The sequence below is a fragment of the Castor canadensis genome, chromosome 1 (assembly GCF_047511655.1).
Source record: "Castor canadensis chromosome 1, mCasCan1.hap1v2, whole genome shotgun sequence".
Classification (NCBI taxonomy): Eukaryota; Metazoa; Chordata; class Mammalia; order Rodentia; family Castoridae; genus Castor; species Castor canadensis.
The window spans coordinates 130,556,569-130,580,756 of NC_133386.1; the positions used below are offsets into that span (position 1 = coordinate 130,556,569).

Sequence of the window (24,188 nt, forward strand, 5' to 3'; positions counted from 1 at the left end):
GTAGCTTTTTGTCTTTGAGTTCACTAATCTTTTCTTCTGCACTATCTAATCTGATGTTAATCTTGTTTAATGTACTTTTTCATCTCAGATGTAGTTTTTTCTTTTATCTTTTTTTTTTTTTTTTTTTTGAGATGTAGTCCAGGTTGACCTCAAAGTTGTGATCCTCCTGGCTCAGCCTCCCAAGTGCTGATATTTCAGGCAATGCCCAACTCAGGTATAGTTTCCATTCTGAGAAGTTCAACTAGAATTTGGACTTTTTAGTATCCTCTTTATACTGTACTTAATGTGCTTAATCTTTTGTTAGCTTTTTCAATATATAATATATTTATAATAATTGTCTTTCTCTACTAGGTCTTTTATGTGATTCCTGGGTTGATTTTTTTTTTTTTTTTTTGAGACAGGGTCTCATTGTATAGCTCAAGCTCACCTCAAACTTGCCATTCTCTATGCCTCATCTTCCTAAATGCTAAGAATACAAGCATGCACCACCACACCTGGCTCTATGTTTGGTAACTTTTCCCCTTTGTAACAGTATATTAAGAAGATATTTATACATTTCAAGAATTGCTTAAATTCTGATATCCAGATTTAAGTATATGAACATATGACATATAACTTTTAAACATATAATTAAAGCCATTCATCAAGTTTGCTATACTACCAACGTTAAGTTACATTTACATTGGGGCATAAAAGAAATAATTTAAAGTAAGCCTATAATATATCTGAGAAACACCTTCTTTTATCATACATGCATATTACTTCTCCACATATCATCAGTCTGAAGATGTCTGATGTAAGTTAGCCAGCTCTGGAAGTCATTACTCAACTGTTTTATCATGGTCCAAAGAGATGGGAAAAAGAATGTGACCAGGACAGATCAATGTATAATTATATATCATTTATATATGTTACAGGTTATGACCTAATTGGTGGTAGGGGAACTTTTTAAAAATAGGTTTTTATATGTATTAAACTTCATCTTGCATATTGAAGTCCTCAAACATTTGGAGCAAAGTCAGATTTTCTATTTGAGTTTATTCTTTACTTTTGTTATTATTATTTAGAAGTTTTAGCAAGAACTTATTTTACTGTAACAGGATAAAGTAGGGAGAAATTTAAAGAGAGGAAAATAGTACCTCCTGAGAGAAGTGCAGAGGTAGGAGACAAGCTTATCTTTGGTTACCTTTAAAACACTACTATAGCTGAAGATTAAAACAAAAATATAGCAAATAGTAAGCATGTTATGATTATAGTTCTTTATTCATTCATTACTACATATAAAATGCCAGCATTGAGTGCTATTCACAGGTCACATTAAGAGGTTTGGCACTGAACACCACTTCTAGGGTGATGTCTATTATCTTCATACCTTTCTCTATTGTAATATCACTGCCTTTCCAAGTCCACCAGTCCGCCAAAATGAATACAGCTGAAAGAACATTGAGTTAGCCCAAGAGCTAGGTTTGAAACTCTACTAACAACATCTTCAGTGCAGGTTAATTGTAGATTCTAGTCTTTATATCTTCTAATGGCACTTAACTGATCATTCTGGGAATTGTGGATGTCATTGCAATAATTCAGGGAATTCTAGAAGTCTTCAAACTGTAAGGTCTACTTATACTCAAACTAACACAAGGTAAAACGTCACCAAAATTAATGGTTTATAGCAGAGGTTGGGCTCAAGTGGTAAAGCTCCTGCGTAGTGAAGCCCTGAGTTCAAACCCCAGAACTGCCCTCCCCCTATTTAAATAATTAAATAATAATGTTATGTTCAACATTGGTTTATTGCTTCCAAGATGCAGAGTATAGTTTCAGAGTTAAGTTTGGCTCTCCAATCTAAGTTTCTTATAATTTATTTCAGCAATGGCTAAAAGTAGGTATCAATGTCTTTCCAGAGAGTTTAGGAGTATGTTTTGCCAGGACAAGGGAGCTTTTTAGTAGACTTCATTTAAATTTTGATTTTTAAAATGAAGCTTAGATGTTAACTGCCTTATCTCTAAAATGTAGAACAAATTAGAATATGCTGGGGAAGGGTTTTGGGATGGGGAGTGATGTTTCTAGGGCTAATATATTGAAAACTAATTCAGACTCTAATATACTAAGTGATTTTCAATGGCATGCTTAGTCAAATTCATGATTTTTAACTTAGAATAAGCTCTTGGGATAGGTTGAAACATTTATGATATATTTTATTGCAAGATGTCTTTTTTCCTTTAGTGAAAATGACAGCCCAGTTTATTTGCAAAGAAATTTAGTACAATAGGATGTAGAAAGAAATGGGAAAAGAGGGAGAAACATTTCTTGCTTCCTATGTAGGAGATAGGAGCAGAGACTTCCTTTTCAATGTCTTAATGTGGGCCTTTTAATTTGTAAATATTTATGGAAAAGACTGTAGGCCTATGAAAAAGTTTACTTATTTACCTTTAAAGTTTTAAAAGACAGTCCACTTTTCTTCTTCTTCTTCTTCTTCTTCTTTTTTTTTTTTTTTTAACCATACAGGGGTTTGAACTTACTTGCTAGGCAGGCACTCTACTTCTTGAACCTTACCTCCAGTCAGACAGTCTACTTTTTGGCATATGTGTTGTGTGTAGCTTGTGGTTGTCTTAACTAATAAATATGATTTTTCTCCCTCTCCCTACTCCCAAAGTGAAAAACAGAGTCCACCAGTTCTACCTGATCCATTTCATCAGTCTCTTCTTCTTCCTTCTTCCCAGGTAGAAGTTTTTCCAGCAAAGAGAGTTTATCATGAGAATGATAGTCATCTTCAGAAAAGTTTGCCTTTAACTTGATGATTAGGGGACCCTTTCATATGGTAGATGATAAAGTGGCATTCCTTCATTTAGCACACACGTAACATCTTCATGCTTAACAGTCTATCATGGATGAGAGATGAGGACTATGGTTCAGTTGTCAAGAGTGGATATTTGCTTTTGGAAGCCACACAGTCCCTCAACCAGCTGTACGTCCACAGACAGGAAAAGTTGTTCTCCTCATTGAGTGAAAACAGCATGGTCCTTCTGATCATCCTAACTCCAGTCCTGGTTTTAGGTCTCCTTCACCATGTAATGTTATCTTCTAGCCATGTTTCATGTCTTTGTCAATATGAACTTCTAGAATTTCCTCTCAAACTGTCTTCCTTCCATTGTAGCTTTTATATCTATCTTTGGAACTGATTCATTCTCCATAGCCCTAGTACTCCAAGCACCCAGACTGAATTTGTTGAAATTCCAGGTCTGTGTGATGAATTCTTATTTGCATTCCAGTACCTTGGCAGTTGGGACAGCACTCTGTTGCTCTGTTCTTTTCACCTTGGCCTTCACATTTGTCACAAATCACCACTGTCTTTTGCCTAGTCAGTTTTCTTGTACCATTTCATAAATCTTCTAAGGTTACCAATAGCTAATTGTACAACATTTCTACCTCTTCTTTCTCTCTGCATCCTTCCTCTTCTTCCAAAAAATGTATCAAAGATCTTCATGGGGAGCCAAAACTACCACCTGCTTTCCCTTCCTTAACTGCGTGTTCTCCTTTGTTGTAATTCCCCTTTCTTGGCATCAGAGAATTTTACATGCTTGAGAAATCTATTTAAACTTTTCTCCTTTATTTGAATTCTTACCGTGATAAGACTTCAGGGCCAATTTCCTATAAGCCTTTTTGAGTTCTGTCTGGGTGGCTTGAGTTTGCTTCCCAAAACATCATAGTAAGTGGTTTCTTTCACTATTTTCTACACTGAGTGAGTTGGCTGGGCCAAGGGGGAGACAGGAAGGAGAATGTGGCTGCGTGCTTTTCCTCATCGAGCATTGTGGAAAGTTCTGCTACCTATTAATTTTTAATTGGGTGCCAGACATTGTGAATTTTACTATTATTTGGTACTGAATATTGTTTTATTCCTATAAATATTCTCGGGTTTTGTTGTGGGGTACATTTTACTTAGGTCTTACTTTTAAGTTTTATTGGGCAGGATCAGAACTGCATTTAGTCTATGGCTTATTTTTCTGTGCCACTGAAGCAAAGCTTCTAAATAAAGTATTATGGGTCCTTTGTGATCTCTATAGATTGTTACCCTTCTAGAGTGGCTCTTTTGTAGGGTAGTTCTTTTCTAGGTCTCAGTTTTCTTACAGATCAGAGCTCAACTGAAGACTCAAGGGGGACTCGTTGCAGCTCTTCCAAACTCTTTCTGTGCAGTTATCTCCTTTCTGATGCTTTTATTTCCCACCTCTCAGGAATCATTCTTTCATTGAATGGTGTCCAATCTGGGATACTGTTGTTTCACATGCATTCATGTGCCACATAACAATATTTCGGTCTACAATAGAGTGCATTATTATATCCTGTAAGATTATAGCGGAGAAATCCTATTTCCTAGTGAGCTATAGCCATCATGATGTCATAGCACAATGCATGGATTACTTGTATGTATGGCAATACTGGTCTACACAAACCTACTGCACTTCAGTACATACAGTATGTATAGTACATATAATTGATAATGATAATGAGCAAATATACTACTGATTTATTTGTTTAGTATATTGTACTTTATCATTATTTTAGAGCATACTTCTATTTATTTTTAACAAAGTTTAAGACATTATGACATGTCATGCCAACAGTGACCTCATTCATCTTTTGATTACTGTGTCCCTTGATTACATCAAGAGGCCATGTCAAGTGACTGATCTAACCATCTAGGTTTGTGTAAGTGTACTCTGTGGTCTTTGTGCAATGACAAAATCACCTAATGATATACTTCTCAGAATGCATTTGTCTCAGTCTTATTCTGGGAAGATAAAGCTACTCCATCTTGGCTGGTAATGGAAGTCCAGTAAAGCCCTTGTGATTTCCATAATATGACACTATCTGTCTTACTAGATCACAGAACATTAGTGCCTTCTCGTTGCCGCTGAGAGCTATAGACTTGTGGAAGTGATGTTGATTTTGAAATTTTGGAGTAAATGTGTGTAGAGTCAGGGATAGGACCCTGGCCTTTAATGATTCCTGTTAAAAAAAATTACCTTAGAATAGAATTTAGAAGGACAAGAATATTATCATCATCATCATCATATTCATCATTGACAAGATCTTGCTTTGTAGTCCACGCTGGCCTTGAATTCATGATTCTCCTGCTTCTGCCTCCCAAGTGTTGGAATTATAGGCATGCTCAAGAATGTTTGAAAGACAGTTTTGTTTTATTAGTAGGTATAAAAATTGAGTTGCATTATCCAATTTGCTGTAAGATGGTCCCTTGTGTATATACCAAATTTTCTTTATTCATTTGTTAGTCAGTACCTTGGGTTTTGTGAATAGTGCTGTAATAAACATGGGTGTGCAGATATCTTTGTTGTATTCTGCTTATGATTCCTTTGGGTATGTACCCAAAAGTAGAGTAGCTGGATCATATGGTAGTACTATTTTTAGTTGTTTGAGGAAACTTCATACTGATTTCCATGGTGGCTGCATTAATTTTCTTTTTTGCCAATAGTGTGTAAGGGTTCCTTTTTCCTCTGCATTCTCCCTAACATTGATTATTTGTTTCCTTGATGATAACCCTCTCTACCTCTTGAGCCACACTGCCAGTCCATTTTGCTCTGGTTATTTTGGAGATGGGGTCTTGAGAACTGTTTTTCTGGGCTGGCCTTGAACCTCAATCTGTCCCCATCCCCCTCTCAGCTTCCCAAGTAGCTAGGATTACAGGCATGAGCCACTGGCACCCAGCTTCAGTGTAGTTTTGTTTTGCATTTCCCTAATGGCTAAAGATGTTGGACATTTTTTCATGTATTTATCGGCCGTTTGTACTTCTCTTCAGAACTGACTGTTTAATTCATTTCCTCATCTACTGATTGTATTATCTGTTCTTTTGGTGTTTAATTTTTTGAGTTCTATGTATATTCTAGATATTATTCAGATGGAGAGTTGGCAAAGATTTTCTGCCATTCTCTAGGCTGTTTCTTCACTCTGGTAATTGTTTCCTTTGTTGTACAGAAACTTTTAAATCTGTTGTAATCCCATTTATCAATTCTTACTACTTTCTTGTAGTTAGAATATTGAAATAAGACAACATAGTGTTCAAGAAATTAATTTAGGGGCTGAGGGAGTGGCTCAAGTGGTAGAGCAGCTGCCTAGCAAGTGTGATGCTCTGAGTTCAAGCCCCAGTGCTGCCAAAAAAATTTTTAAAAAAGAGAAATTCAGTTAATGTAGGCAGATGTGAGACTTGATCACACATATGTAGATTAGATTTAAACCTTAGTGCTTGTGACACCAAAGTCCAGGTTCTTAGAACCATGAAGGTGGCATAGAAAGATTCTCTAGGGAGAGTTTGTAGAGCGAGAAGAGTGCAGACTGAAAGACAGCCTGAATGAAAAGGATTCATTTTGCATTTCCCCATGGCTGTTAACTTCATGTGCAGCTTCACTTGTCTTCTCTTCTCTAGAGGTGCGCATTGCTGCTGTGGAGGCTCTCTGCATGCTGGCACAGTCTTCACCCTCTTTTGCTGAAAAGTGCCTTGATTTCCTTGTTGACATGTTTAATGATGAAATTGAGGAAGTACGTCTACAGTCCATACATACCATGAGAAAAATCTCTAACAATATCACCCTCCGAGAAGATCAGCTCGACACTGTCCTGGCTGTGCTAGAGGTGAGTGTCTCCAGTTTGTCACTCATTTCTTTATCAGATACCTACTGAGACTCCTCACTTTCAAAACCAGGCAGCGTGCCAGGCATTCAAAAATACATCAATATCAGCACAGGTCTCCCTTTCCAGCACATCCCTCCCTTAAGGTGGAGGAAACTGACTATTCAACAGGAAATTTAAATAAGCTGGTGTTGCTGTGATCAGGAAAGGACAGAGTGTCTGGGAATAATAATAAAATATACATATATATATACTTGAATTGGTGAGGTGAGGAAGGGGAGACAGAGAGGAAAGAAGAAATGTAGTAGATATTTGAAGGTAGAGTCAGACGTAATGACATAATGAGGAATTTCTTTTAAAGAGGAAATGGTACTGGTAGCAGAGTAGAGGGAAACAAACAGAGGAGCAGTGTCTAAAGATCCAGAGGTAAGAGAGAGTGTACTGTATTGCAGGAGTGAAAAGGCGTGACTATAATGGTTGCCTACAGTTGAAGAGATGAGAGAGGAGAGAGGAACCTATAGATAGCCAAGAGCCATAATAATGAGTTTTTCTCAGTGTCTGATTTAGTTTTACTCTGCTGTTACTGCAGGAACGGGTCTTAATGATCAGTTTGTTCAATCCTATAGTTTCATAGAGAAAAAAGTAATTTGAGGTCCTGTAGCCAGTAAGTGGCTGCCCCAGGTTATGAACATGGACGTTCAGAACTCTGTGTGTTTGGATTGTTTTTCTGAAGTGTCTGGATTTTATTTGCAAGTGCTCAAGTTAGTTCCTAAGTATTAATAAATGGGATTTAGCCTTAGGTTTTTTTTTCCTTTCTCTAGATATGAAAGGGATAGTAATTTGATACTTTGTTACTAGCATATTTATTTCATATTTCTAGTACATACTTTAGAAAACAGATTGAGTGCTTTTGTTTTTAAGGTTCCTATTCTCCCAAGCTGCTTAGCACTCCCATTAAAACTTTTCCTGAAATATGTATCTATATTTGTAGTTTTTCATGTATTTTTTCCTAATAAGGTAACATTTGATTCTATGTATTGTTTTTCCATGGGTGGTCCCTAAGCTAACTGCTCACTTCCTTTGTAGCTTGCTTTATGCTGTAGTTACTTTTTACATTCTTGCTTTTCCTTAATATCTTGCTTTCATTCTCCGTCTATCATCACACCCTGTAAACTGCTCAATTGGGTGGGGTCCTGTCTTTCACTTTTAAAATTCTGCATACTAGCTGAGTGGCATTGGTCAGGCCTACATTCCCAGGAACTCAGGAGGTGGAAATAAGGAAGATTGAGGTTCAAGACCAGCCCTGGCAAAAATTAGTAAGACCCCATCTTAATAAGCTGGACATGGTTGTGCATATCTATAATTCAAGCTACATGGGAGGCATAAGCAGTAGGACTGCAGTCTTAGGCTGGTACAGGGCAAAAATCATAAGACCCCATTTGAAAAATAAGCAAAAAGGGCTGGTGGTGTTGGCTGAAGTGTTAGAACACCTACCTTGCAAGTGCAGGGCCCTAAGTTCAAACTCCAGTACCTCTCCCACCCCCCAAAAAAAATCCCACAAAAAAACCCAAATGCCTTGCAGTATATGACACAATCAGGTGCTCAGTAAATGTTTGCCAAGTAGCTTAGTTATGTCCAAAGCTATGTTTTTTGCCATTGGTTTTTCAAGTCTGGATGTCATTATGTTGCCCGGGCTGGTCTTGATCTCTAGGCCCAAATCATCCTCCCACTTCAGCCACCCAAATCACCAAGCTGTGTTTTGATGTACAGAATTGCTCATAGGACCATAGGTATGTATGAGTACATTTGTATATGACCCACAAATAATTTATTGGTATAAATTCTTTGACTTAGAATTCTGTTCCAGAATTTGGACACGTATGAACTCATTGTCTCTAAACTGTTCTTTTACTCTGTTGCTCACTGTTCTTCCACCACACACTCCCAACTCTTCTTGCCAGGTTAGTGTCTATTTCTTTGTTTATGAGCTCACCTTCAGAATCTTCCTGACTGCAGTACTCCCTCACCCACACCCAACCCAATTCCTCTAGTAGACTCTGTGGGAACTCACTTTGCCATGAGCTTCACTCAGCTTATACCTTTACTTGTATCACTTATTTGTCTGTCTCTCTCATTAAATTATAAGGTTCAGGAGAGCAGGACCATGGCTTTTGTTCATTATTACATTCTTGTGAGAACAGTGCCTGGTACATAATAGGCCGTCAAGAGATATCAAAGGAAAGGATATAGGAAGGACCAAAGAGAGGGACTGACAAGTTGGTTCAGATCTGTCTGGCTTTAAATACTGTGAAGAAAATCATAAGGCAATGCTTTCCATATGAATGAATCCCCATTGCTGACAGTATACTGATGTCCTGGAGAAATAATTGTCAAAGTAGTAAGAAAGCCCTGTTGATTTGTGTGTTTCTTAAGAACTGTATAATTTCAAGTTACATAGTTAACTTGTGCAGTTTTGTTTTAGGAAATATTAACTAAGCATTCACTGTGATAAAATCACACTGAGAAGAATAAAATGAAAGGTAACACCTAGTAACTCTACTTACGGAGCTAATAATCTTATCAGTGAGATAAAACAAATACACAAAACCTGCTGTACTTGATAAAGTGTGAAAAATAAAGGGACTCATGGGCCTGGTACTCAGTCACTATGCATTAAATTCAAACTATGAATATGGGAAGGAGTCTATGTATCTGATACAAATATCAAGAAGACTTTAAGAATGAGAAATGTTGAAAGAGGGGGCAAATATACATGCCACTTGTCTTCACAAAATCCTTCAACAGCTCCCTACAATGCTTAGAATAAAATCCAAACATTTTAAATGACCATAAGGCTCTCCACTTGTCCCCTCAGCAACAGGTGTAGAAGATACGTTGTGGATGGGAAGATGGCACACTTAATGAACTGAAAGAGGGCTGTGTGGCTTGTAGAAAAGGTTAATACATTTGTGGTATGAGATTAGGTAGGCTGCCTGGGGGAAGTGGAGCCAACTTATGCAGAGCCTTGCAAGTCATCTTTATTTTTATTTATTGTTTTTGTCAGACTTGGTCTCATTATGTAGGCTGACCTTAAGATTCTCCTGCCTCAGCCTTCTGAGTGCTGGAGTTACAGGTCTGAGCCTCAATGCCCAGCTTAACCTGTCTTTTTTGGTTCATTCTGTTTTTTCTTTGGCAGTACTGGAGATTGAACTTTAGGCTGCACACTTGCTCAGCAGCATTCTACCACTCTACAGTTTTTTTGGTTTCTAGTTTGCTTTTAGGATAAGGTCTTGCTGTTTTGCCTGAGCTGGCCTCAGACAGCAGTCCTTCTGCCTTGCCTGGCAACCTGTACTTTCACATAGTTGCATGGAGGCGCTTTCCCATTTGGCATTATGACTGAGTTCTAGTCAGGAGGAACAAGAAAGGTTAAAAAGCAAAAGGGGGCATGGCTTGTATAGCCCTTTTATTAAATCAATAAAATTTAATGAAGAGCTTTTTCAGGAATTTCAGCTAACAAAGTTCTGAATACTTTGTCACGTGTCCGTCCTAAATGGGAAGGTGACTAGGAAGAAGGGGATGGTAGATGGAGCCTGGGTTTGCTAATTTTAACAGTGGTTATTATTGTTAATTGTTACCTTTTTCTTTTTTTAAAGGATTCATCCAGAGATATTAGAGAGGCTCTTCATGAACTCTTATGCTGTACAAATGTTTCAACCAAAGAAGGGATTCATCTTGCACTGGTGGAGCTACTGAAAAATTTAGCCAAGTACCCTACTGATAGGGACTCCATATGGAAGTAAGGACTTCCCACCCCATTATTAAGTCCCATAACATGGTAAATGTACAGTGTTAACTTCTCATGCCTCACACATGGTAGGCATGTCCACATCTCCACCTCCCTGAAAAATATATTAAAAACTAAAAATGACACTGAGGGTGTGGCTCAAGCAGTAGAGGACTGCCTAGCAAGTGTGAGGCTCTGAGTTCAAACCCCAGTACTGCCCCTTCCCTCAAAAAAAAAAAAAAAAATCCCAAACCCCAAGTGAAAAATGCCAGGAGAATCTTGCCTCTAGGTCACATTTTTAAAAAAGTTTTAATTTTTTGGCAATATTAGTAATTGAATTCATGGCCTTGCACTTGCTAGATAAGCAGTTTCTACACCTTGAGCCTTGCCCACAGACCCAGGTCACATTTTTGCTGTCTGGTTTCTGTTTTGCCATTTCCTTATGTTTGTGCAGTCCTGCTCAGTTCACTTAAATGTATATTTATTAATAATCTTCAAGGAACACTCAGTCATTTGGGGTATGTGTGGGGATGTAGCAGGAATACACACCTCTGTCAGTAACTGTAGTTCTGTGGAAGACATAGAAGGAATGATTAATTCTGCTTGGTGAAAGGCATTGTTATTTAATGTTTCCCAGAACTTTTTTTAGTATAAAATAAGATTTGTGATTATTTATTCTTCATAGAATATTTATATAAGATTGTCCTGCTTGGGTGATAGTACGTCAAATGATTTTGAAGTTACCTGTTGTAATCATCACTTTTTTTTTTTAATTTCTTCCCATGAATAGTGACTTTTTTAGATAAGTTAAATAACATTTAATAGGCTGGGCACCAGTGGCTCATGCCTGTAATCCTAGCTACTCAGGAGGCAGAGATCAAAGCCACCCCTGTCAAATAGTTTGTGAGACCCTATCTCAAAAAACCCTTCACAAAAATAGGGCTGGTGGAGTGGCTCAAGGTGAAGGCCCCGAGTTCAAGCCTCAGCACTGCAAAAAAAAAAAAAAAAGAAAAGAAAGAAATGTTAAAAGAGAATATAATAGAAGTATAAATGAATAATCAGAGTGATGTGCGGTCTTTTGTTTGTTTTATTTATTTTTTGGATGGTACTGGGGTTTAAACTCCGGGCTTTGTGCTTGCAAAGCAGGTGCTCTATTGCTTGAGCCATTCTTCCAGTCAATTTTGCATTATTTTGGAGATGGGGGTCTCAAGAGCTATTTGCCCAGGCTGGCCTCAAATCATAATCCTCCTTATCTTAGCTTCTCAGGTGTGAGCCCCATCACCTTGGCAGAGTGGTGTGTTTTTAAGATGTTTCTAAAAATAGAGGCATAAATGAAAATTTTGAAAGAGATAGTTTGTTTCTTTTCTTTCTTTCTTTTTGAGATAGGTTTTGCGCCCAGGCTGACCTGGAATCCATAATCCTCCTGTTAAAGCATCAGGGATGAGTCACCATGCCCATGTTCTGTTTATGTCTAGTTCACTTAACAGATGCTTACTGAGTACTTGTTACAACCCCATCACTGTATTAAGTGGTGTGAAAACTTAAAAATGAATTATCTCAGAGACCCATTCCTCAAATAACAAAGAGAGAGAAGTAGGAGATATATGGATAGGAAGATTGGATGAGATAGCAAAAAAATTAACTATTAGGAAGCCAGGATTGAAGTCTAGGTTTAGAGAACCTCCGCTGTGTTGGGATTTCTAGGGGGACCCAATTAGTAGCAGTCAAGTTCTATTTACTTGAGTCCTGAATAGAGCAAGAGAGAAAATAAAGGAATGTCAACTAGAGGCCAAACTGCAACCTTTACAGTGTGCTCCGAAGCACAGTGAGTAAAAGGGCTGAGAGAGGTCAGAAAATGAATGAATGGATTTCATTCCACATAGAAGGAAAAACATCAGGTTGGGGAAAATGTCCTTTTTTAAGCAAGATAAATGCAGTAGATGGAGATGTCTTTTGTACCCATCTATTCATGACTCTGTCTCAGTGTTCATTTTATCTCTTCTGCTGATCTAACTACATTCCAGTCCTTGTGAAGTGCTAGCTGCTATATGATACTTCTGTCTGATCATACCCTTGCCAAGTAGAAAGTAGAGTATCTTTGATAGATCACTACCTCAGAATGCTGGTCATTTTTGCCTCAACTGGCTTGTAAACTCAGTGAGGAGAGAGGTTAAGGCTAATATTTCTCTTCAATTCAATGTAGTTTTTAAACTGCAACTTAAAAATACACACTTCCTTCACCAGTATAGTTATTTATCGCTTATAAAGGGCCTCCATGTAGTTGTAATAACATTTATTTAATTCTTACTATACCTTGTCAAGTACTTTATATTTGTTGTTTCTTTTAATCCTTATAGCAACTCTATATGGTTATGGGGTTTTTTTGTTGTTGTTTTTGTTTTCCCAACCTGGGCAAAAGCACAAGACCCTATCTGAAAAACAAACTAAAAGGAAAAAGACTATAGTAGGCATGACTCAAGTGGTAGAGCACTTGCCTAGAAAAGCTCCAGGCTGTGAGTTCAATCTCTGGTACTGACAAAAAAAAAAAAAAAAAAAGAAAAGAAAAGAAAGGAAGGCACCCATCAGAATCTCAGTGGTGAGGCATCATCAAGGCATGTAGAGACTTGATGCTCAGATTCAGCCTGGACCATCTCAGCAAGCCACCAGTCTCCTTGTGTCTTCGTGCTGTTGGGAGGAGGCTGAGGAAATAGATTGGGAAGTATCTCTCTATTGAGGTTGTCTTGTTCCTGCTTTTGTCATTTAATCTTGGTAATATAGGCAGGAGTGGCTGTATTTAGCTAATGGGAGTCCAGAAGTACCTGGAGAGTATGGCTTGACAGCACTGGTAAGTAGGCCTGACCTTGTAACACATCCTTCTCCTTCACCAAGTGGCTCTCCTACAAAGATCTGGTTTGTGTTAATTGCTCTAAGGTCTCTTCACAAGGATAATGGGGGAGATAGCTGTTGCTTAAATAACCCATATGTCTGCCATGCCAGTTCTTTTATCTTCATAATAACCATTTTTAGGTGAATTAACTGAGTTCCAGAGATGGTCTGTCTGAGTTCATAGACTTAGGAAAAGTAGATAGTTCAGAATTTCTAATTCTTAATCTAGTTTTCTGATTCTAATTCTTATACTTTTTTTTTTTTGTGGTACTGTGGTTTGAATTCAGGTCCTCATGCTTGCTAGCCAGGCACTCTACCACTTGAGCCACTCCATGAGTCTAACCCCTGGTACCTTTAAGGCATTTATTAGCTTACTGAAGTGGGTTCATGGCCTGGGGGCATTGCTAGCAAGTTCAAGGCCCCGAGTTCAAACCCTTGTACTACCAAAAAAGAATGGAAGAAAAATGAGTTCTTCCTTGTTTGTTTCAGGTGCTTGAAGTTTCTGGGAAGTCGGCATCCAACTCTGGTGCTTCCCTTGGTGCCAGAGCTCTTGAGCACCCACCCATTTTTTGACACAGCTGAGCCAGACATGGATGATCCAGCTTGTATCCTCTGTGCTTAGGACGGACCCTGTAGCCTTTACAGGGAACTCAGGAATCGCTTTCTGCAGTGTAGCTATGGTGGTCTGATTTTTACTTTTTCTACTTTCTTTAGGTAAGAGAGTGTGGCTGAGGGAACCTAATGGTTTTTATTCTAAGCTTTTGTTGTTGTTCTCATAGTAATTCATCTTTTTTTACCATTTAATACTAGGAATTATATTTTACCATTTATTTAGCACCTCCTGTATTCCAATACTTGTTAAATGTTTATACATTTTATCAATGATGTGGCAAACAATCCTGGAAGGAAGTTTTTTTATAGTTTACGGATGAGGAAACTGAGATTCATGGCGTTTAAGTGACTCTTAAGAAGCAGATCTGGGATTTAAAGACTGAAATATCTGATTTCCGAGTCTGTGCATGTTCACCTGTGTTACACTGTGTCTAAGTTGATGTGCAGCTTGAGGGAGGTGATGCTCTGAACGAGGCTGCATGATGACCCTGCCTCTGATACAAGTTCATTGGGCTTATGATTGTTTTTTTGGAGTATTCTATGGGATTGCATTTTTTTCAGGCCATGGAGATACATTTATGTCAGTTCACCTGCACTCTCCTGTGGTGCCTTTTGCTCTGTGGGCAGACCTTCTATGGGTTTAGGAATTTTTATTGAAACATAAGGATCAGCCAAAAAACTGGCTATTGTATGAAGGTGACCATTGTATTCTCCCTTAACTCTGTTTACTTTTACAGTGCATTTGGAGAATTTTTTTAAAACTCTGTAATTGACTACCCAATGCCTGTGTTTACCTCTAAGAAAAACGTAGTCCAGCTCTGAAAGGTGTAGTATAGCTTTTTGAAATTTAGCTCATCAGAGAGGGACTTGTGGGTTAGGTCTTAGTACTAATTTCAGGAGAGATTTTGAAATGCTATGAAATGTGAAGGCTTTTTCATATTTAAGAAAATTAAAACCTTTTGTGCTTTGGTAAGAAACTTTCCTTCTTTTGAAGGATTGTGTATTGTTTATAAATTATGTTCAGCTCTAAGTAACAAAGATTGTCCTCAAATGTAGAGCAAACAAATTAAGACTTTCATTTTTCCTTAATATAAGAGGAATCTGGAGGTAAGCAGTTCAGGGTTGCTCCACATTACAGCAGCTCTGCATTGTTCTCGGTGATCTGTGCTCTTGTTCTGCCATTTTCTTTTCTTAAATTTGGAAACAAGATCTCATTATGTTGCCTAGGCTGGCCTTAAACTCCTGGCTTCAAGTGATTCACTTGCCTCAGCTGGGACTACAGGCATATGCCATCATAACATTGTGTTCTGCCATTTCTAGTAGTTATCCTAGAAATGTTCTGGTGACTAGAACTCTAATTATCAGTTCCAGTTTCCAGGCAGGAAGTTAGAGGACAACTAGAATAAAATCAGTTTTCTAAAGGAAAGGGAGAAGGATAGATATTAGGTAAGCCCATTTCAGCCCATATTTGGAAATATGGAGGGACTGTAAGGCATGTTATGGTTTTTTTGTTTGTTTTTGTTTTGGTAGTTTTAGTAGTACTAAAGTTTGAATTCAGGGCTTCTTACCTGCTAGGCAGATGCTCTACCACTTGAGCCACTCTGCCAGCCCTTTTTTTTGTGTTGAGTATTTTCTGAGATAGGGTCTCTTGAACAATTTGCTGGCTTTGAGCTATGATCCTCCTAATCTCTGCCTCTTCAGTAGCTAGGATTTACAGGTATGAGCCACCTATGCCTGGCTGCTCTGTTCTTGAACTCCATGGCTCAAGTGAGCCTCCTTTCTCAGCCTTCTGACTTCCTGGGACCACAGGTGTTTCCACAGTGTCTGGTACAAAGTAATCTATTAATATTTTGGTATATTTTCTTCTTTTTTTAAAAAGCTTAGAATTGAAGCTTTGCTGCTACTTTTTAAAGTTCATCTCAACAAATATTTAATAATAGATACTATCACATCATCTGTATGTTTTTCACTTACAATGAAAAATGTTGATGATTCAATATTGTAAATACCCTTTTTTTGTGTGGGAGTGGTATTTGAACTCAGGGCCTCACACTTACAAAGCAGGTGCTTTACCAATTGAGCCACACCTTTAGTCCATTTTATGTTGATTATTTTGGAGATGAGGTCTTACGAACTATTTGCCCAGGCTGGCCTTGAACCTTGACCTATCGATCTCAGCCTCCTAAGTGGCTGGGATTATAGGTGTGAGCCAGTGGGGTGTGGCTCCTTTTTATGTTTTTGTTTTGTTTTGTTTTGTTTTTGCATTACTGAGGCTTGAATTCACCTTGAGCCACTCCACCAGCCCTATTTTTGTGAAGGGTTTTTTGAGATAGGGTCTCATGAACTATTTGCCCAGGCTGGCTTTGAACCACGATCCTCCTGATCTCTGCCTCTTGAGTAGCTAGGATTACAGGTGTGAGCCACTGGCACCCAGCTAGGTTTTTTTTTTTTTTAATTCTCCAAAGCTTTGGGCACTGTTTTTAAAACTGTTGGCATTTAGGGTTATGGGTGGAATAGGGTAATGTGTCTCCTGGCTTGTGCTTATTAGAAAATCATAGTCCCTTAATGGGAATTTTGGCAGTGGGAGTAACGGGTACTAGGCTCTGGCCAAGCTCAACCTTTTATACTTCAAGTTCTCTTAACTCCCTTACCTATCAGACATTGCAGTATTGGTGCTTATTTTCAATGCTGCTAAAACCTGTCCAACAATGCCAGCGTTGTTCTCTGATCACACCTTCAGACACTATGCCTACCTCAGAGACAGCCTTTCCCATCTTGTTCCTGCCTTGAGGGTATGTTGAAAACAGTTGTCCTTGCTTTTAGTTTTTGATTTGGGGGGTTTGTGGTTGTTAAATAGCAGTAAGCAGCCTATATATTCTCTGAGATCTCATTGATTTAATCTCTTTCTCTCTTGGGCTCTGACTCATTCTTTTGTATTTTTGGTTCTATATTCTTTCTTCTTCTTCCTTTTCCTTTTCCCCCCACCCCCAGTGCTGGGTATAAAACCCAGGGCCTTGTGCATGCTAAGAAAGTTCTGTACCACTGAACTATATCTTCAGATCTCCTTTACCTTTTAAAAAAGCTTTTAATGTCACTGGGTTTTTACTTATATGGTGCTAGGTAAGAAAAAATGACTCTGGAATAATAGACTATATTTTAGACTAAAATAAATTTGTTATATTTTAACAATTACCTAAAGCCATGATTCTCTCAGTAAGCATTTACTTTTTTTTTTTTTTTTGGCAGTACTGGGGTTTGAACTCAGGGCCTCATGCTTTCTCTACCACTTGAGCCACTCTAGCAGCCCTTTTGTGGTTGGGTATTTTTTGAGAGAGGGTCTCACAAGCTATTTGCCCAGGCTGACTTTGAACAATGATCCTCCTGATCTCTGCCTCCTGAGTAGCTAGGATTGCAGGCATGAGATACCAACACCCAGCTAAGCATTTACTTTTTAAAAATAAAACTTTTATTATTTTTAAAACCTAGAGATGAAATAATTTTGTTTGTGGCTAGAAAATTTAAACTTTATAGAAGAAAAAATATGAACAGTGAAATCTTTGCTGTCCCCTCCCCAACCCTTTCTTAAAAGGTAACCTAATAATAAAAACAAGAATTTTAATTATCCTCATGGGAAACATTTTTATAACATGCTATATAAACCTTGGGAATAAATTGTCACTCATTCATGAAGTGAAAGAGAAAATAAAGCTTAAAAATAAATACAACAATACATTAACTTTTATTCTTGGGTTAGCAACAGAAAAATTAAATTACACCATTTTCTTTTTTTCCTGTGTTGGGTAGACCATGCTTGTTTCTCTCTCTCTCTCTCTCTCTCTCTCTCTCAATCTCTCTCCCCCCTCCCCCCCAATTTGTCCCCTGCTACCCCTGTAGCTAGAAGGGAACACTAGGTTGTGTATAGACCCTTCTACTCTTTTTTTCCCTTGCTTTGTTTGGTTCAGGTTTTTTCTGCTTTCTTTATGCTACCACAGCTGAGCCACAGAACTGGATAGCACTATCATCCTACTGTGTTTGCTTAGTTACCAGGTAGAAAACTAGTGTCATCATCTGTCTCCCCCAATATCACACCCCATGAGGATCCTTCCCAGCAGTTCCTGCAGCAGAGCCTGGAAAGAGTGTATAGTCTTCAGCACCTAGACCCTCAGGGAGCCCAGGAGCTGCTGGAGTTCACCATCAGGTAAGGGTCTCTGACTTCACTTCCTCTGACAGAGTCAACACCAGTGCTTGCTCAGCTTACTGTTTTGAGTTTGCATGTTTATCACTCTGTTGGCCTACACTGTTGCATGGATTTTGTGACCTGTTTCTATTTGAATTAGATTGAGCTTATTTTTAAAAACTGCTTTTTGTGAGCTGGTTATGTGGCACACACCTGTAATCCCAGCACTTGGGAGACTGAGGCAGGAGGAGATGGCAAGTTCAAGACTGTCCTGAGTTACATATTGAGTTCAAGGCCAGCTTGGGAGGCTATATAGCAAGACTGTTTAAAAAAAAAAAATCATGACTTGATTAGTACAAAATAGAAATAACTACAAATACGATGTTTAAAATTTCTTTCTTCTGTATTTGATGGGTGACAGAAATTCAAAGTATCAATGACTTAAGAAGGCAACAGTTTAATTCTTTTTTTTTTCTTAGTTTACATTTCTTTTTTTTTTTTTCTTTTTCTTTTATTATTCATATGTGCATACAAGGCTTGGTTCATATCTCTCCCCTGCCCCCACCCCCTTTAATTCTTTCTCATAGAGTTGCATGTGTTTCCATCTTTGGCATTAACTGGCCTCTGCCTACCAGTCCCAAGTCTAACTCTCCCTTGATTTCTGACTCAAAGTCCAAGAGAAGGCTTCATTTCCACCTCCACCCACTTTTTTATAGACACATCCCAAATGTTGTATTCAAGTTTTACTTGCATCCTGTTGACTGGAGCATAGGTCACATGGCCATATCTAGCTTCAGGGAGCTGGAAATGCAGTCTTCACTCTGATAACTGGTGCCTGGTTAACCTTTGATGACTCTGTACTCAAGACACAGAGTAGCAAAGATATTAGGGAATAACCAACATATTAAAATTACCTGAGGTAACACCCACGCACAGGAAATCAATGTGAGTCAATGCCCTGTATAGCTATCCTTATCTCAACCAGCAAAAACCCTTGTTCCTTCCTATTATTGCTTATACTCTCTCTTCAACAAAATTAGAGATAAGGGCAAAATAGTTTCTGCTGGGTATTGAGGGGTGGGGGAGAAGGAGGGGGCGGAGTGGGTGGTAAGGGAGGGGGTGGGGAAGGGGGGAGAAATGACCCAAGCCTTATATGCACATATGAATAATAAAAGAAAAATGAAATAAAATAAAATTACCTGAATGTTGTGAAAATTATTTAAACCTGTGAAGCCCTGAGTTCAAACCTCAGTAACCCCCCACCCCGCCAAGAACAATTAAACCCCTTTGTCTTTAGCAAAAGCAGTATTGTTTATTGTTTGCTCTTAAAAGAGCAAAGTTTGGGCTGGGGCATGGCTCAAGTGATGGAGTGCTTGCTCAGCAAGTTCAAGGCTCTGAGTCAATCCCTAATAGTATGAGAGAGAGAGAGAGAGAGAGAAAGAGGCGGGGAAGTATGCTGGACATGGTGGTGCATGTCTATAATCTCAGCACTCAACCAGGCTTTGTAGTCTAGGCTGACTTTGTGCTCTTTGCATCCAGCCTCCTGAATGCACAGGTTATAGGCATGTACCCTGGCACCTGACTCTTTTTTTCTTTTGCATTGCTGGGGTTCGGACCCACAGCCTTAAACATGCTAAGATCAGCCACTTAGCTATATTCTAGCCCTCAATTAATGATTCTTCTTTTTTTTTGGTTGGACAGACACTCTAATGCTTGAGCCACACCTCCAGTCCACAGTTAATAATTCTTGGTGAATGATTTCATTCTATACAGTGAGAAGCAAGCTCTGTGCTAGATGCAGATCAGTTAGACAGGATTCTGCCCTTAGCCCTTGCAGACAAGATGGACAAAGACTTAAGAATTATGATGGTGGATAGCAATGCTTTTATTTTACTTGTACTTTCCTGTGCATTACTGCATCTTAATATGTTTTGAAGAGGGCCAACTGAGCCATTCTTCAAGTTATTGACCCCATTATATTAGGACATGTCATGTCATTCACTTAGCAGCATTACCTGTGTATATATTCTAATAGGCCAGATGCTGAGGCTGGAGAGAAATACGAAGTGACCTTTGTTCTCCAGGTACTCATTGTCTATTACAGAACCCAGATGATAGAAGCCTAGAGGCTGTGGAAAAGCAGATGAAAGTCCCTGACTTGTCAGTGTAGGAGGTCTGGGATGCTTCATAAAAGAGAAGACTCTTTGGCTAGTATGGAATGATGACTGAGCCTGTCAGTATTGTAGTGCAGGGTGGAATAGAATTCCAGCTGTAACAAACATCTCAACAGCCCTGAGACAGGAGAGAGGATGGCCTTACAGTACTGCCGAAGGTGGAATGCAGTGAATTAGGCTTTGAAAGCACACTGATTTGGGCTCAAATCTGAGCTCTACCACCTAACACTTATTTCATCTTAGGAAGTTTATTGCTTAGTGTTCCATTTGTAGACGTTAACTAATTTAAGCAGATTAAAAAAAAAACTTTAAGCAAAAAGAAGTTTATTATATGATGTTAAATGACTCACAGAATTGTTGGGAAGACTAAAGAAACACACTAGGTTGAATTTCTGGGAATGATTTCCAGAGCCACTACACTGAATGGTTATCAAGGGAGCTGCTGTTCCTCCCATGATCAGGAAACTGCCAATTGAATTTGGATGCCACTGGTACAACTGCTGGCTGCAGAACCATGTGTTGCGCTCTGCCTCTTTGCTACTTCTTTGTTCCATATGCAAATCTCATAAGAATGTGTTTGATTGACCCATAGTAAATCATGCCTGGAACCTAGTTCAAGAGAGTCTGGGAAATGCAGTTTTAACTTTGCAGCATGTATATGTATAGTATGAGAAAATATATTAGGTGAAAATTGGAATCTGTGAGTGAGGCAAAATTAGTCTGTGCTCCAGCTACCAAACTGCTCTTGGCTCCAGTATACTCACCTAGAGGACCTGACAACTGGCTAGGATTCGGGGTGAGAGTAAGGAGCTGGGAAAGCTACATGGGTGGCCTGATCTTCTTAGTAGCCTTATAAAAACCCGATATCTCTTAGCCCTTGGGAGTGCATGGGGCCAGTGGGGAGAATTTTTGCTTCTGTGTGTGGATGCAGGTATAAGAAAGCTGTAGCAAATAAAGAAATGGGCAAGTGAACTAAACAGAACTTTCTCAAAAGAAGAAATTCAAATGGACAAAAAAACACATGAAAAAATGCTCACCATCTCTAGCAATAAAGGAAATGCAAATTAAAAACACACTAAGATTCCACCTCACCCCTGTTAGAATAGCCATCATTAGCAACACCACTAACAACAGGTGTTGGCAAGGATGTGGGGAAAAAGGAACCCTCTTACACTGCTGGTGGGAATGTAAACTAGTACAACCAATCTGGAAAAAAATGTGGAGGCTACTTAAAAAGCTAAACATTGATCTACCATATGATCCAGCAATACCACTCTTGGGGATACCCAAAAGACTGTGACACAGGTTACTCCAGAGGCACCTGCACACCCATGTTTACTGCGGCACTATTCACAATAGCCAAGTTATGGAAACAGCCAAGATGCCCCACCACTGACAAATGGATTAAGAAAATGTGGTATTTATACACAATGGAATTTTATGCAGCCATGAAGAAGAATGAAATGTTATCATTCGCTGGTAAATGGATGGAATTGGAGAACATCATTCTGAGTGAGGTTAGCCTGGCCCAAAAGACCAAAAATCATACGTTCTCCCTCATATGTGGACATTAGATCAAGGGCAAACACAACAAGGGACTTGGACTTTGATCACATGATAAAAGGAGAGCACACAAGGGAGGTATGAGGATAGGTAAGACACCTAAAAAACTAGATAGCATTTGTTGCCCTCAATGCAGAGAAACTAAAGCAGATACTTTAAAGCAACTGAAGCCAATAGGAGAAGGGGACCAGGAACTAGAGAAAAGGTTAGTTCGAGAAGAATTAATTTAGAAGATAACACACATGTACAGGAAATCAATGTGAGTCAGCTCCCTGTATAGCTATCCTTATCTCAACTAGAAAAAACCCTTGTTCCTTCCTATTATTGCTTATACTCTCTCTTCAGCATAATAAGAGATAAGGGCAGAATAGTTCTGCCAGGGAGCGAGGGGTAAGGAGGGAAGGAAGGGAGGAAGGGAGGGGGTGGAGGCGGGGAGAAATGACCCAAACATTGTATGCACATATGAATAAAATAAAAATTAAAAAAAAAAGAAAGCTGTAGCATTCTGGGGACACATAGTCTGCGACATTCTGGGGAAGCTGTGCCATAGAGGCTTATAGGGACACTCCAGCTACAGGGCCCCCAGCAGCTCTGAGCCCCAAGCAGGGAATGTTCACAAAATCTCACAACTTGGTAAGAAAATCCTGCTGTGGCTAGTTGTGGTGGTTCATGTCTGTAATCCCAGCACTCATGAGTCTGAGTCAAGGAGGATAGGAATTCCAGGCCAGCCTGGGTTACATAGAAAGACCTTTTCTCAAAAGAAAGAAAAAGGAAAAATAATCCTGCGGTGGACCTGACATTGCAAATGGATGGAAGAAATCCTGCCAGAAATGAAAAATGCTGCAAGACACAGAGCTCAAGTGAAAGCTTGTTACACACTGACTAGACACACAATTATTGCCAGCTTTGCAGTGTTAGTGTCAGCTAGAAGGCCTGCAGAGCAGCTCAAATTCTTAACAAGCTGAACCTGGCAAAAACCCAAAAGACTAAGTGGCATGAAGCAGCCATATTGGTTCTACAGGCTAAAGCTAAATGGTGTTCTAAGTGACAAAGCATTCATGTGAACACCATCACTATAACCAGCAACAATAAGAGACAGGTGAAATAGAATATATTTTTTAAAAAGTTGAAATGGTTTTAGCATGACAGGTTCTTTATGCTGTACATTCAGTCATATATTTGATACTTTTTGAGTGTCTGGATGTGCCAGAACAATGCTCTTAAACAAAGGGTCACCAAAGTGGAGCCTGTAGACCAAAACTGATCTGCTGCCTGCTTTTGTAAATATGATTTAATTTAGGCCTGTTACTCTAGCCATGGCAGAGTGCTTGCCTACCGTGCACAAGGCCCTGCATTTGATTCCTGAGGTTCTTCACAAATTACTATTTCTACAAGTTGATGAACAGTAAAGTGTCAGTTGGAATTTCATTCCAAATGTTACCTAATTAGAACTGGCCCATGAATTTGTTACTATTAGTATAAAACAAATTTCACTCTCACATTCATTGCCACTTACTGTCATGTAAGCATCCAAGCAAGTTCTCATCTATAGAAAGTCCACTTCAGTGAGGGCTCTGGGAAATGGTATTTCTTTGTTTCTGGAACTTACATAACTCTTTGCCTTCACTACTGTACCTGGATACTTATAGGGACTCATAAATGTTTATTGAAAACTATAGTTGTGGTGGCTTAACTAGGAATATTAAACTTAAGATTTTTATAGATGGCATTTCCTTCTGGCCATACTTCATCTCCACATGTACAGCCTGATGCTTTAAGGCTATGTTCTCCTTGATTACCTGGGCTGCTATCTGTCAAAGGCCTACTGTATACTTTATCTAAGAGCTTTATATTCTTTATTTAATTGAATTTGAAAGTAATCCCACAAGAATCACCCCCTTTTTATAAAGAGTGTGATAACACTCCTGGTGAGGGAGCTGGGGGTTCATTCATTCCCTGTATGTTTTTTGAGCATTCATCATAAACCAGGGACTACGTGAGGCAGAGGGGACACAATAGTAAACAAGGCAGTGTGCTGTGAGGCTCCTATAGCCTCATGCGAGAGAGAATAGGAAATTCAGAAGTGTCATGCTATCATTGAGTAAGCATAGGGGTCTCTAGAAAAATGGGAGGGGCACCTAATCCTTTCTTGAATACTCTTAAGGGTGACCTGAAGAATGAATAGAAGTTACATTGGTGCATGAAGAAGGCAGAAGAGTCTGTTCAGGACTAGGAATAGGAAAGGCCTGGACTAGAACATAGGTCTTTCTAGCCTTCCACCTGATCAGTTTTTTCTGAAGTTAAAGCATCTAGTATAATGAAATTTGAAATAGAAGGACTGGTTCAAGTTTAGCAC

The 24,188-nt window shown here is 38.9% G+C and overlaps 1 protein-coding gene and 1 pseudogene across 1 annotated transcript in view; one reads left to right on the forward strand and one right to left on the reverse strand.

Moving 5' to 3' along the window:
- The window catches only part of Ints4 (integrator complex subunit 4), a 106,053-nt gene that overhangs the window by 54,055 nt on the left and 27,810 nt on the right, over window positions 1–24,188 (forward strand). The window contains exons 11-15 of the mRNA XM_020159834.2: window positions 6,434–6,639; window positions 10,290–10,432; window positions 13,796–13,911; window positions 16,577–16,710; window positions 17,959–18,116. Of these exons, the coding sequence (XP_020015423.2) occupies window positions 6,434–6,639; window positions 10,290–10,432; window positions 13,796–13,911; window positions 16,577–16,710; window positions 17,959–18,116 (757 nt within the window). The remainder of the gene's footprint in view (window positions 1–6,433; window positions 6,640–10,289; window positions 10,433–13,795; window positions 13,912–16,576; window positions 16,711–17,958; window positions 18,117–24,188) is intronic.
- Window positions 1,318–3,261, reverse strand: LOC109683796 (dnaJ homolog subfamily A member 1 pseudogene; annotated as a pseudogene).